This window comes from Equus quagga, chromosome 11 (genome assembly GCF_021613505.1).
Source record: "Equus quagga isolate Etosha38 chromosome 11, UCLA_HA_Equagga_1.0, whole genome shotgun sequence".
Taxonomy (NCBI): domain Eukaryota; kingdom Metazoa; phylum Chordata; class Mammalia; order Perissodactyla; family Equidae; genus Equus; species Equus quagga.
The window spans coordinates 114,179,145-114,194,866 of NC_060277.1; the positions used below are offsets into that span (position 1 = coordinate 114,179,145).

The 15,722-nt window shown below is 42.1% G+C and overlaps 1 protein-coding gene across 5 annotated transcripts in view; it reads left to right on the plus strand.

Moving 5' to 3' along the window:
* Positions 1-15,722, plus strand: part of RPTOR (regulatory associated protein of MTOR complex 1) — a 394,844-nt gene that overhangs the window by 158,992 nt on the left and 220,130 nt on the right. For all 5 annotated transcript variants that reach the window (XM_046674997.1, XM_046674998.1, XM_046674999.1 and 2 more), the window contains exon 5: positions 9,011-9,157. In XM_046674997.1, coding sequence (XP_046530953.1) covers positions 9,011-9,157 — 147 coding nt within the window. The remainder of the gene's footprint in view (positions 1-9,010; positions 9,158-15,722) is intronic.

Sequence of the window (15,722 nt, forward strand, 5' to 3'; positions counted from 1 at the left end):
AGGAATTTGTCCATTTCAGCTTATTCAAATTTGTTGATGAAAAGTGGCTCACAATGTTCTGTTGTTAATTTATCGAAGTCTGGGTTAGTGATGTTTCCTTTTTCGTTCTTGATGCTGACAGTTGATGTCTTTTTTTCTTCTTAATCTCTGTTACCAGAGGTTGCTGTACATTTCATTAGCCTTTTCAAAGAATTAACATTTAACTTTGTTGATCCTCCAGCAGGGTTGAAAGAACAGTAGAAGGAATACTTTTATACAATCATCCACTGCATAACGACGTTTCGGTCAAAGATAGACAGACCGTATATTCGACAGTGCTCCCGTAAGATCAGTACCACACAGCCTAGATGTGTAGTAGGCTGTACCATCTAGGTTTGTGTAAGTACACTCTGTGATGTTTGCACAATGACAGCATCGCCTAATGGTGCATTTCTCAGAACGTGTCCCTGTTGTTAAGCAATGCACGACTGTGCTTTTCTCCTGTATTCAGCAGTTAGCACTTTGCCACATTTGCTTTATGGATTTGGAGTTTAGCCCTTCTAGTTAGGTGCATAGTGGTATCTCATTGTTGTTTTAATCTGCACTTCCTTAATAACCTGTGACGTTGAGCATCTTCTCATATGCTTATTTGCCATCTGTATGATTTTCTTTGGTGGGCTGTCCATATCTTTTGCCCACTTTTAAATTGGGTTATTTGTTTTCTTACTCAGTTTTAAGAGTTCTTTTTATATTTTAGATACAAGTCTTTTATCAGATATGTGTTTTGTGAATACTTTCTCCCAGTCTGTGACTTGTGTTTTCATTCACTGAACAGTGGGCATTGACTTTTTTTTTTTTTTTTGAGGGAGATTAGCCCTGAGCTAACATCTGCTGCTAATCCTCCTCTTTTTGCTAAGGAAGACTGGCCCTGAACTAACATCTGTGCCCATCTTCCTCTACTATATATGTGGGACACCTGCCACAGCATGGTTTGATAAGTGGTGCTGCGTCTGCGCCTGGGATCCAAACTGGTGAACCCTGGGCCACCTAAGTGGAGCACGTGGACTCAACTGGGCCAGCCCTGGCACTGACTTTTTGAAGAGTTTAGATCAGTTATCTATCCTCTAGAATGTCCCACATTCTGGTTTAATTTCTTTGTTTTTTCATGAGTTTATATAAGACTGGATAAAAAGCAAGGTCAAACTTTGTGCTGTCCACGAGAGATGCACTTTAAATATAAAGACATAAAGGTTGAATGTAAAAAGATATACCATGCAAATACTACTAGTTGTAAGAGAGCTGGAGTGGCCATATTATTAACCAGAAAATAGACTTCAAGACAAGGAGTTTTGCCAGAAATGAAGAGGGACAGTTCATAGTGACAGACAGGTCAGGTTGTCAGGGAGATGTAAACCATCCTGAATGTGTATACACTTAATATGAGAGTTCTCAGTACATAAATCAAGATTGCCAGAACCGAAGGGAGAAAGAAACAAATCCGTAATTCTAGTTGGAGATTTGAATAACAGTCTGTCAGTAATTGCTAGATTAAAACTGAACTTAAAATTGATAATTAAAAACTTTGTCACAAAGAAAACTCCAGACATAGTATATTTTTTCTAGAAAAAAAAATCAGTTACTTTACAAAAGATCAGACCAATACCATCGATCGCTCTGACTCAGTTACCATAGAACACTCCTCCGACAACCGCAGGACACACGTCCCCAGGTGCAGGCGAGCGCTCGCCAAGACGGGCCATGGCTGGGCCATAAAAACGTCTCAGTGAAGTCGGAAGGATTGGAATCAAGCAGAGTGTATTCTCCGACACGGAACTGAAATGGTAGGAAATCTGAAAAATCCTCAAATATTTGAAAATCAAATAACACGTCTCAAAAAGAATATCACAAGGGAAAAAAACATAACATGAACTAAACAATAATGAAAATATGGCTTGTCAAAATTGGTAGGCTACACCTAGAGAGGTGCTTACATGGAAATGTATAGCCTTAAATCCTCATACGGAAGGGAAGGGAGGTTTAACATTTAAATCTAAATTTCCACCTTTAGAAACGAGAAAATGGTGAGCAAACTCAAAGTAAGTAGAAGGAAAGAAATAGAGTACAAATCAGTAAAATAGAGCACAGGCAATAGAGAAAGTTAACATAGCTAAAATGTGGTATTTTTGAAAAGATCTATAAAATTGACAAGTCTCTAGCTAGATAGATCACGAGAAAAGAGAAGACATAATCAGTCAATATTTAGGAATGGAAGAAGGGATATCATCACATATGCTATAGACGTTGAAAAGATAGGAAATGTTAATAATTTTATACCAGTAAACTTAACAACTTAAATTGGATGGAAAATGCCTTAAAAAATGCAACCTACCAAAAGTGACCCAAAATGGAATAGAAAATCTGAATTGCCCTAAATCAATCAAAGAAATTGAACTCGTAGAGAAAAATCTTCTTACACGTTGACTCATGGATGAATGGAGATTTTTATTGAAATGTCATCACATCATGAAACGTTTCCTGATCAGTCTGTGTACACTGCTAAATCATAGATGGAAGAAAAAGGGTTTGGGAAGTGTTATTCATAACGCATAAAAAGTACAGTGACACCAAAGCTGCAGTGTGGATGTCCTCTGTCTGCATGGCACACTTGCACTGTCTACACCACAGTTCTCAAGGTTTGGGTCCCAGACCCGGCAGCAGCTTCTCAGAACTTAGAAGAAAGGCAGATTATTAGACGCCTCCAAGACTGCAGAAGCCTGTTGTGGGAGGGGCCTGAGATCTGCCTTTCCAGGCCATCCTGATGCACACTCAGTTGGGGACTTCTGAGAAATCAGTTAAGATATGGTCTAAGGGTTTATATCTCTTAGCATCAAGGAAATAATATTGTTTAAAAACTGAAGCTCTTAGACAGTCCAAAGTTTTCTAGCATTTCTCTTGAAGAAACAGCGTTTTTACTGATAGTCTTCACTATTGTAAGCAAACAAAATAAAATTCTCAGAAAGGAAAGGTCAAGTTTACAATAAAATTAAGAGCTTTTGTTTTGGATCCTGCTGCATTCTCGATGTGGATAAAGTAACGATTATAACAAATGATAAATCTGGTCTGGCACAAATAGTGCTTTTAAAAAGTCACAAATATATCTTTTTGATAATAGCACATTGAAAAACCTTTATGATGCATCTTTGAACAGAATCAGTAATGAGCTATATACTAAACCAGAGTAAGAGGCATCCGTTTGATAGTGAGATGCAGTTTTAAAAAACCAATAAATTCTATTATTTAAATGACATTTATTTAGAATTACTCATGGAGTAAAAAATTATTTAACTGGAATAAAGGAAAGGCGCGAGAAGTATCAACAAGACCAATAAAGGGACTGAAAGTTTGCTCGTGCTGTTTGGACAGACGGACATACGTCTGGCATCGCTCGTGGCCACATGTGGCTCACAAGCACCGCTCCCCTGTACTTCCCATTGCTGGGCCATCACCTCCTGCTCCTGGCTGACGTGTGTTCAGACAACACGCTTTGGAAGGCAAGTGAATCTTCTGCCAGCCCACACGCCTCTTGTCTCTTCAGAGAACAGCCGCATGCATCACCTTTGCAGTCCAGGGAAAGCCAGGGTGACGCATCCAAGTGTACCTGCAGTCCCTGTCTGTGAGGCGACAAGGAAGCCTGCGTCCTTAAGGGGCTCACAGGAAACCCCTCAGGAGGATGCCATTTTAACTTGGCCCGGAATTCCGACTCACATGCCAAGTTCTTTGGCAGAAGGCATGCTCAGAACCTTCTCGGAAGCGGGGCATTGCTTCTTAGAGGTGGGCTGCGTTACCTGAAGACAAAGTGCCCTCCTTTTGCAGCTCTTGTCGCGGTGCTCGGCGGCCTCTGTGGTTAACTCAGCCTGCAAGGACAGTCTGATGGAGAAAGTGGGCTTTTTATTTTGATGTTTAATATAACCTGACAGATAAAGTGGATTGTAATGAATAAATTATCTAAAACCTATTTCTGTTTCTTTGTTTGAAATGAAAACATGGCCTTGAATATGTTTTTTTCAAGAAAAAGAAGAGATACTTTGATTAGGAATTCTCTGTACTTGTAATTTTTGGTGAGGGAAAGCCAAACTGTTGCCTGAAACGCTCTAGGGTATTTCAGGTGGCCTTTGGTGCACACGGGGGGCTTCTGAATTTTCCAGCTTGCAGAGGTTGGCTCAGCTGAGGCGTCACAGGCGTGTTCCGCGGATGAAGAGACAGGTACACTTTGCATGTTGTTTCCGTCCACCGCCCCTGCGTCTGCGGGCTCTTCCCTGCAGCACCAAGGCTGGAATTCTGTGGGCTGCCTTTGCAGGATTGCAGGGCCGTAATTCTGTCCTGAAGCTTGACAGACTCCCCGGGATCTTTCTGAGATGCGAAATGAGATCTAAAGTTCTCAAAGGTCATTTTCCTCAGGGTGGTTTAGTATTGTTGATTTTGTGTTCCCTCTGGGATACAGATTTCCAGGCTGTTTCTGTCTTACTAAACTTACCACGTACAACTAATGCTTCCAGTGAAATGGTGTCTCCTCAAAGGCAGGGGAGAGCCCCCTCAGGGTACATTTGGCAGTATCCAGAGACCCTTTTGGTCATCACAGCTGGGCTAGGAGGGAGTAAGTGCTACTGGCAGGTAGTAGGTCGAGGCCAGGGATGCTGCCGAACGTCCCAGGACGGCCCTCACACCGAGTGGTTGAAACTGTGGGCTGGAGGAGGCCACCGCAGAGGCGTCTGCTGCTCAGCAGGCGCTCAGGAGGCTGCCACGCCCACACTGCCTGTGTGTGTGGAGGCGCAGGGTGCGTTCAAGCCGTTCTCTGTGGTGGAGCCTCCCTGTGGGTGGGATAGGATGCAAGTCCCTCTCATAACTAAAAATAATGAAGCTAAAGACCAATTTGGAAAGTCCAAGGCTTCTTGCCCTACTGGCCCTGGGACGAGCATTAGAAAATGGAGAACGTTCTGACATCCAGTGGGACTGGGTGGCCAAGGATTCCACTTGAACCCCAGCAGTGGCCAGCGGTCACAGAGAATGGAAGGAAAAATTCTTAATGGATTTTCTAATGTATTAGTGCTTCATTATTTTAATGAACAGCATTAATTAACTTTCAGAAATATAAATAGTAACTTTTAATATTTGAGAAATATAAAAATTGAATTTCAGCTCAAAAGGCAAGATCCCAGAACATGGTATGTTAAAATTTATTCTGTGCTTCTTTGCTGCCTTTGGGGCCTTGGGGGCCTGTGCCTAGAAGGCAGCAAAGATGGCAGCATCCACCTCTTCCTGACAGTCATGCGGATGATGTGGTGGCAGGGATGTGGTCAGAGCTGCGCCAGCTGTATTTGAATGTTCCTCACTGAGCCTAGAAAATTGAGGGAGGTAAATAAACAGCCAACAGAGTGTTGCCAACATATAAAAATGCAATGGTTTCCCAGACTGGTGCTAAAATCCTTTCTCCTCTCAGTGTAGGGGTGTTCCTGCCCAGTTAAACGGTTCATTTTGGCCTTTCTCTTCCCCTAGTAGTGGGGGCTGCAAGGCAACCAGTGGGAGGGAGGTGCTGGGGGAGGCAGGAAGAGGAGCTCTTCCTTGCTGTGTCTGGGGAGCTGGTTATTCATGTTCTGCTCTGTCTAATGGAGCATTTGCTGAAGGCTTTTTACTTATGCAGATGATATGTAATACCTGCTCGTTAGAAAATACTGAATGAATGTAGAACTATATGATCGTAAACCCTGGAGGTTACCCTTTTCCTCCCTCCTTTTAATAGTTTGTGTGCATTTTGTATTTTTAAAAAATACAGGTAGTTTCTATTATAAAAGATTCTGAAAGATTAATACAGAAATATTAAAAGAAATGATATGACCCCCCTCACACCCACATGCACACCTCCCCCTCCCTAGCTGGAGTGAGCAGCCCTCAGTCCCTTGGTGTGTTTTCTTTCAGTGCCAGTGTGTGACCTAGTCACGCAGCACACGCGTACTGAGTCCTCATTCTGTGTAGAGCAGTGCTCACGTGCGAGGGATGTGATGCTTCACACACACAACTTCTTTTCTTCCCACAAAATGGGATCATGTTATATGTGATGTTCTCAAACTTGCAGTTTTAAAATCGTATGAAGCCTCTAACGTCTTTCCATGGAAATGTGTATAAATAACCGCAGTCGTGTATAGCTGCATGGTGTTTTATTATATGGATGTGTGGACCCTCTTTTGTGTAATGCTTACTTCATGTTAGATAAATTAGGACCCAGAAAAGGCTCTTATAGTCCCGGTGGGCCATCTGGGCCTGCTGTGGCATTGACGTGCTGGAGGGCCCAGGCCCCTTCCATCACACAGCTCTACTATCCCTCTGCTCTTGTCCTCTCCGTGGTCGAAGACGGCTTGCCATGTCCACATTCCCTCCACGGGCAAAGGAAAGAGAAAAGGGTGAGCATGAGGACAGCACTTAGAATTTGGACTCTTCGCTTCTGATCATTTCCCATTGACTAGAATTTGGCTGCGAGATCAGACTTAGCTGCAAAGACACTGGGAAATGTGCTCAGCTAAAACTTCCACTGGTGAAGAAGAGGGAGAAGACAGATATTAGACCAGTAGGCTCTTCCACAGCGGCATTTAGGTAGCTTCACAGGTTTTACCAGGAAAAATATTGTACATCCTTGTACGTATAGTTATGTGTACAGATGCAAGTCTTTCTATAGGTTGGGCACCCAGAATGCAAAAGGGATGTACATTTAAAATATTAAAGTACTGCCAGATTGCCTTCCAAAAAAGCTTCCTTAATTTACATTCCCACTGACAGCAAACCAGTGTCCTGTGAACACAGCCTAGTCAACATGAGGTGTTGTTCACCTTTTACATTTCTTCCAAGTTGCTGGATGAAGATAGAGAGATAGATAGATAGACAGACAGACACATAGATAGATGATTCTCATTGTAATTTGTATTTGCATGATTAATCAAGAGCATGAAACTCTTTCCATAATCATTGCTCATTTGTGTTTCTTCTACTGTGAACTGCCTGTTGGTGTCTTGTTTCTTGTTGTTTCCTCTTTTGTTGATCTGTAGCAGAAACTTATACATACACACACATTCTAAATATAAATCCTCCATCACGTATGTTATACCTACTTTATTCTTGGCATGTTTTTTAATGAAAATTATATAATTTTTATGTGAGTTATGTTTTCCCTTAAGCCTTCTGGGTTTTGTGACTTGTTTAAGAAGGCCCACACCAAAATAAATAAAAATCTTTTATTCTGCTTTTATGTTTAGTTTTTAAATGTACCCTGAGTGTGTGTGGAGTCTGTTAGCAATAACGAATGGCTAGATTTATAGCATCGCTTTTGACTTGTTCATTCTTTCCTCACCGAGTTAAAATGCCACCTTCATTACAATTATATATGTGACTCTATTTCTGGACTTTCTCTTCCAGTGATTTGTTGGTCTTGCCCTCCCTAATATCATCCTGTAATTGCCATAGACTTATAGTATATTTGATGTCTGGTAGTGCGAGTCCCTACTCATTATTCTCTATTAATTTTTTTTTTTTTTTTGCTATTCTTGTGCATTTCTCTTCTGCACCAACTTTAGAAATATCTTGTCAAATTCCATTAAAGAAAACCACTGCTGGTATTTTGATTGGGCTTGCATTGACTCTGTAGATTCATTAGGGAAGAACTGACATCTTTAGAATCCTTCAATGAGAGTTCATTGAGAACGGGCATTTCACGTGCTCTCTGGCATCATGCAATGATGAGAAATAAGCATCAGATAAGGGCAGTTCAGCAACACGAAATAGCGTAGTGTAAGTAGCATTGGTCCCCTCATGATGTCTGTGTCTGCGCTCCACACACCTGTGCTGTCAGCACGTCGCCTTGTCCTGTCTGCAGTGGCACTTGCATCTGGTGCTTTGCTGTCCACGTCGGGAGAGCCTCTGCCGCCTGGCTTTCGATGCCAGCCTTCTCTGGGCCTTGTGTGGTCTTCTTGTCTTCTGCCCTTTTTCGTGTTGCGTTGTAAACAATCCCGTCAGCAACACCAGAGGCGGTGTTTGCGGCCCAGCTGCTGGGAAATGCAGTGCCCTTTACTGTCAGTGCGCAGCATTGATTTCTGCCAGTTTCACCACTTTGACTTGTGGTGCAGAGGAGGGTAAATAAGTGACAGCCTTCTATGTCAAGAACTACTTGAAAATGTTACCTTTGAGTGAGGATTTTAATCGTTTCTCTGGTGAGAGGAGGAGGTACTTTTCTACATTTATCAGTAATCACAGGAGTGTTTTCGAGTGCTGAACAGTATAGTGAGTCCAGAAAAATATTTTGCTCCGTGAATTCGTGTTAATAGGTGATTGTTCTGTGATTTGAAAAAAAATTACAAGGCCAAATCCACTTGTACCCCTAAGTGTGATTTTTTTTTTAATCATCTAGAGGATAAAGTTAATAGCTCTGAAATGAAAGGGACGATGAGGCAAACGTCAATTTGAGGACCTGACCAACTCTTCAGAGCTTATCTCCTTTGTGAGCGAGGCACATGTTATGTTACGTGAGCACAGAGAAGTCACTGAGTAAAACGGTGCGCAGGCAGTGGTGCACGTAGCACGCACGTCCTTAGGTCATAAGAGAAAGCTATGGTTTGGGGTGAGCGGGTGGGAGAGGAGGAGTAAAGAATGAAGGTCTCCGGTAGGATACATGGAAGGTCATCTCACAGTGGGAATGAGCCGTGTTCCCAGGAGACAGCGGGCCACTGAACCAGGTGGCAACTGCAGAGGAGTCCGGGGCCAGGGATGGAGCTGTGACAGCCGTCCAGCACTCCCACTGCTGCGTGAAACAGCGTATGGGCTGATGGTGGAGGAGCTTGGTGTGCTGTCACTTATGGTGTGTAGAGACGATAGCTCAAGAACTCTCTCCACGGCTACGCCCACTGTGTTGTCCCTTCCTTGACATGCAGGTGCTGGTTAGCAAGCAGAGTTCTCGAGGTGTAAGTCACACTGTGCGCTGTTTGTTTTCCAGAACTACACTCAGTACATCCCTCTGTCTATATATGACCTGCAGACGTGGATGGGCAGCCCGTCGATATTCGTCTACGACTGCTCCAATGCTGGCCTTATCGTCAAGTCCTTCAAGCAGTTTGCCCTGCAGAGGGAGCAGGAGTTGGAGGTGAGGCACTCGAATGCCCCGGGATTGGGGCTGAGTCTTTGTTTTGTTTTCTCTGGGATGGTGTGGTGGGGTGGGGTGCAGTGGGGTGGGTGTTGGGCTCCAGGTGGTGCTTCCCTTCATTCTTTGAGTGGAGAATTGCACAGGTGTATTCCATGACAAAGAACTTGGGAGGTCCTCGGTACAAGCTTGTAGGCTCATATATACATCTCATTTTACTCAGTGTCTTTTTTAATCTGAACATTAATTAAGTGGTAACATTAACAGAGTTGATTTATGCTCCACTGGTCTCTACCTCTGAGATAAATGTTAAAATAAAGCAGACACATTCATTTTAGGAGAAATGGACCCATATCTGGGCACAGTCTGCAGTTCCACTAGCACTTTGTTATTGCCTCAATTCTATTTTCTTTTGTGTTAAAAAACAAACAAAAACCCACTAAGCTAAATACAGAAAATAAACCAGAACAGCTGCCATTGGTGGCTTCCGTTGAAAGAGCTGGAAAGCCAGTGCAGTGCTCTGATCGTGAAGAGACATTTTACTTGGTTGTTTTAATTAATATTTGATGTTTGAAAAAACAGTGAATTCTAAAGAGAAATCGAAGAGGTAGTTTCAATTAAGAGGCCTCCATCCTGTGGCCTACACGAAAGTGTGAGAATAAAATATTCTGCAGCCTCGAGGGAGTCATGAATTCTGATTGGTTACAGTGCAGGAAACTCAATTCAGGAGCAAAAATGGTCCAGAGTACATGTTTCCTCAAGCCTTTTTGGGTCTATCCAATTTTAATGTATTGTTATGTTTTTTCACATTTCATCGGAGGATATTGCTGTCATACAGTTTAATGTTTCATATTTATAAATTAAGCCCTTATGCAGAACATTGCATAAGAGTGACTGATAAATAAAATGCCCTTTATCCTTGAAAATGGAACCAAGTGCCACAGTTATTATTTTTGCATTCTATAAAAAGAGAAGGGGAAGATTAAGTTTTGTATCATCAAATTTTTACCTTGCTTTTGGGCATTTCATCTAGGTTTAACCAAGGGATAGGTTATCTGATGAGCACTAAAAAAATCAAAGCGGCGAGAGATAATTTGCTTTTTCTCGCATCAAGTCATAAATATTGCAAAAAATTTTTTTTTTACATTTATAATATGTAAATAAAAATGCCAAAGAATTCTGCCTGGTTTTTATACCCAATTTATGAGCTTCGGGTGGTTAAGAAAGACCAATACATCAGCCTTAGTTAATTAAAACATGTTAAATATGGCCTCTCTCCACCCCTTTCAGCAGAAAGCAAGCATTTCTCTCTCTTGCATGAGACTAAATGTTTTCTTTGCAGCACTTTGGGTATCTGCTCTGTCAGTCCTGTATGTATTCTCTGTGTGTTGCCAAGGATTAATCAGCCTAAGAAACTGTTCATTTCATCAAGTGCAACGAAAAAGATTTCCATGCATCTTTTTTGGGAAAAAAATGTTTAATTGACTAATGCCTCATGGAAGAGAGCAAATGAAAAGTATGTTATCTGAAGTGGCAAAGAGACGGCAATGCAAAGTTCTACCATATGTTCTATAATTAGCTCTGACTTTTATCTTCAGTCCTTTTTTTAATTACGTGTAGATAAGTCTTATGTTTTTCCAATACACTTACTGTTATTGGCTATTGTTCAGTTTGGTCTCTTGCATAAACAGCGGAAATTGAAAAGATAAAATTGGCTCTTAGCATGTATCTTAATGTTCACGTTAGTCATTTTATTATCTGCTGTAGAAATAGCAGTCCTATATGGCCTCTTAGGTTTATTCTTTTAAAAAATTATTTCCCTCTTACACTTGACCAAATTCTTTGTAAATTTACAATACATTTTAGCACTTTTATTGGTAAATGATAACATGTGAACTGAAAGAAATTGGCAGATAAAGTGGTTTGTGCCAGTGTTTAAACAATAAAGAGGGTAAAAAGTGATTAAATATAATGCAGGAAGATGGTTCCTTGGACCAGAAAGCCTCCGAGTAATAAACATGGACACAAGTCTGCGCGACATAAATTTTAAGGATGATTATCGGCCTCGTGTTCTTGGTCGCACAGCACTGTGCTGGGACCGGGAGGGTTCCTTGCTGTGGACGCCCATCTCACAGGACCATTGCAGGCGAGGCTGAGGACGGCCTCTGGAGAGCGCAGTGCAAACGACCACACACAACTCAAACGTCCTTCTAGCCAGGACACGCGCGTCCGTCACTCCGCCGTCTTCTACGTTTTTATTTGTCGTATTGCTTTTTTCATTGTCATATTGCTTTGTAATTTGTAAATTAAGGAAAATCTTCCAATCTTTCTGCTTTCAACATTCTTTTTAAAATAAGTATTTTTATTTTTACGAAATTAGTATGCCATGATTTTAAAAATCAAATATTAGAGAGGACTTATAATGAATGAAATAGTTCCTGGCCTGACTCCTCCCCGGTCAAGACTGCTACTGATGGAAACCTCCTTTAACTGTTCATGTTTCTAGTTCCTCCACTGAGTACCTCTACACGTGTAAATAATATGCTTATACTACCACTCCTTGATTCCTGAATTTTAGGTTACCTATGGCCTTTCTGTCGTCATACAAACCAAAAACAGAGCTGCCATTAGTAAATTGTATTTAAAGAATTGGAGAAACTATATAGAACTTTGACAGTAAAGACACGTTACATGGTAGTTTTAAGTTGTATTTGGTGTTTGCGTTAAACAGTGAATTCTAAAGGGAAATTGAAGGGGGGGCACTAAATGGCCTCTCCCCATTTCCCCACTGCCACGTAGTTATCTCTCTCTGTCTGGATTCTCTAGACTTTGTAACCTTTGCAATTTTAAATATGTTTTTATCTCTAGTTTCATCAGTGATCGGTAGTATCTTTTGGTTTTTAGGCTCTTAGCTTCCTTAGACTTTCTTTTGCCTCTTGACCTTTGAAACTCTGTCATCTGCACTTTTACTTTATGATTATCTTCTGTTCTCTGACCATAATTAAGCCCCCATGCTTTGTATCTGGGTTGATTCTAAAAAATAACAAACAGTAAAGCTCAATTCCCTGATTATGACCATGCAAATATTGTTCATTGAATGGCTAAGTAGGGTGCTGTGACTTCCGTTTTAATAACCGTTTTTGTTTGTTTCTTTGATTTTCTTGGAAATTTTCTCTTTTCTTCTTGACTTAGATGTTTAACGTTTCTTCAGTCCCCAAATTCACAAGGATAGCATCAAATCTCAGAAAATGCCCTTTCCCCAAAGTGTCTTCCTCCCCAGCTCTCCACTGCCACATCCAGGTGATTGTTTTAAGCAGGCCTGCTCTGTAGCCGTCGTCCTGGGATTTCCCTTATGGCTCTCCTGGATGCATCCACTATGTTCTAGATCCCATCTCCTCCTCTTTCTTGATTGTCTCCTTTGTTCTGCTAGGGCAAATCTGCAAGTAACAACCTAAGAAAGGATGTATGGGAGTAATCTTTCTCAGACCTTAGATGTTTGCATTTGGAATGCTTTCAGCTGTAAGTAATGAAAAATCTCACTATAGGTTTTTAAACAAATAACAGTTTGTCTTTTTCACTAAGCTCTCTGAGGCAAATGATTTAATTATTCAGCAATGCCATCAGGGACCCAGGCTGTTTTTATCTTCCCACTCTGGCTTCCTTAGCCGGTTGATGTTTTATCTTGATGGTTACAGTGTGCCCACCATGGCTCCAGGCATTTCATCTGTCTTTGAGGCAGGAAGAGGTGTGGAAAGGTGGTGCCAGCACATCTGTCTCTCTTACTAGGAAAGCAGAGCTGACTTCCCCTCTATCTCGTGTATTGGAGCAGGGCCATGTGGCCACCCTCCTGTAGTGGGGAATGGGTATCGGACTATCTGATGACGAGTGTCAGCCACGTTGCGTGTCTGAAATGTCTTCATTCTATCCACATGCATTATTGACAGTTTGGGAATGGAATTTTAGGCTGTTTCCACTAAGCAATATCACTGTTGCTTCTTGCAGTGGATGAGTAGATGTACTTGAAAAGTCTGCCCGCTGGCCTCGTGTAACTCTAACCAGGAATCCAGGGGTACAACTACTTACATTCAGACATAAGCCATAGAAGGATATTTATATTCATGATATACAACATATATGTTGAATGAGTTGGAGAGAGAGAAAGAAAAAGATTTTTGAAACAGCTTTTATCTTGGACATTAAATCTTTGGTCTGTAAAAAGAAAGGATGACTAAATCTCAAACACATTCTCTTTGAAACAGTCTTTATGAAGTTGTATCCATCACTTCTGCTTCTGGTGGCTATTTCCCACAGGCAGTTACAGCTCTTCACTGAAGACAGCAGTCAAGCATGGTGGCGAACCTAGGCAATCTCTCTCTTTTTGTTTGGAAGCAAGTGAGCAACTTGATGTCTAGTGGGAGGAACAATAGTGCCTTTTCTTTTACAGAGACAGAGTGGCTGAACCGTGCCCCAGGAACACTTGCTCCTGAACATAACCATCCTCCCAGGCGGAGGACTGGAGCACAGACAGTGTCTTGGTGGGCGCCATGGCAGTAGCCTGAGAGTTCCTCCTGCAGAATCGTTGCCGCGTTTTAGGAATAGGCTCTGATGGCAGTTCAACCGTCACCCCGGTGGCATGATTCTCTTACTACTTGTTGCCCTTTGCAAAGCTTTTCTCATGATGCTTCCAAGTAAATCATGTTTTTAGCTGACATTCTCTAAACACTATTGTGTGATCCACTCCTCTTAACTCTAGCAGTACCATCCAGCAGCACAGAAACCTGTCAAACGGACACTCGTTTTCATAGCAAGAAACAAACTTGGTTCTGTGGCATCACTGAATCCACAATGATTTGCAACTCTATTTTCTATTTTGAAATCTTGTATTTGAACTGATATATAATACATTATCCTCATGTACCCATTGCTGTGACTAAACTTTATGTCAGATATTTAAACTAAGTAATTCTGACAAAAATGATTAACACCAGAATCTTCAGGTTTCTTTAAAAAAAGGTTAAATGTGCATCCCATGGAACTAAAGAATTCATATTTTGAAATCTTACAGTTCCTTTGCTAGTGCTGTAGACAGCACATTGCATGGGTGTCCGTGGAATTTGCAGCAGAAGTCAACTCTGTGTTAAAAAGGTTAATATTTGTAGTGTTATGATGTCTGTCTGGGATTTCTGAATTCCACAGGGTAATTCTGAGGTTATCTATAGGAAGGTATCTGTCTTGCTCACTGTTTACTAAATGGAATTTTCGGGTCTGAGTTTATCCCCGTGGACTTGCAGTTGTTGGGATGTTTGTCTCTAGCTTGGGGGTCCACGGTGCTGATTTTACAGGAGCTCAAGGCTTGTCCATCTGTATCTTTCACACTATAATTGTTTTCATACCTCCCATTCTTTTCCTTCTTTAACTTTGTAGTTGTCATTTGTAGGTGGTAGGGAAATGAGAAGTCTATCCTGTGATAACTTTATTCTTTTTCTCCTTTAATTTTTAAATGAGACAATTTGTGGATTTTTAAAAGGTATTCTCCTCTTTTCTAAGTCATCTCCATTTCCTCCAGTATAAATTTTTCTCTTATGATTTATTTGGATTGTTCTCTTTTATACCGGAGACTTAGGACGATTCTTTGTTGTGTCTCATATTAAAGAATGAAGAGAAACTCCCCACTGTTGCCGCGTGTCCGTGGTGGGAACTGTCACCAGACGGAAGGCAGCTGGGGAGCTGGCTGCACACAGGGCGCCCAGAGGCACAGTGCAGAGGGCCTTATTTTTCTGGGATGCTGACGACTGCACCAGCTAACTTAGTTTTCCTCAGATACACCAGTAACTCTTGAGAGAAGCAAACGCCCGAGTGCTGTCTGGGGAGGCAGTGGTGGGCAGTTGCAGGAGACCTGGCTTCAGGCACACAGGTGAGCAGTGGTCTGTCCGGGTGACAGATCTTCAGGCGACCCGGTCTTCCTGCCTGTGCCACTCGAGGCCTGGCTGGTGTACCGCCTTCCCCTCCTGCTGCTCTGCACACTCTCGGGACAGTTTCTCACCCTCTTTTTAATAGAGGCTGGCCAAGTTCTCCCCTCCGTACCATACACTTTATGTATAGTAAGCTGTGAGAATTCATAAGAGCGAAGGCTTTCAAAACAATATTGTTAGGAAACATAGTGTAGTTGAAACACACTCTCTCTCTCACACACACACACACACACACACACAGGAAACACCAGAAGAGAGTCGCATTTGTATTTGAGAAGAAATCCTACCATTTCAACTGTTTATAGGAGAGTGGGGGGATTAATCTCAAACAACTACGGCAGAAACTCCTTTAATTGGGACCCACACAGCTACCTCCACTGTGCCTGGCTGGGGAGAATAAAGCCATTAGGCAAATAAAGAATCCAGTGGGGACGGCTGGTCCTCAAGTGCTCTGGTGAGCTGATTTGCTAATCAGAAAATAGGCAGGGCGTGGAAGAGCAGTGGTGAGAGAAGGAGCCTCCAGAAGACCAGGGCCTTTCCTGCAAGTGAGAGCTGGGAGGAGAAGGGCAGCACGGGGTGGGAGGGCAGCCCTGGGG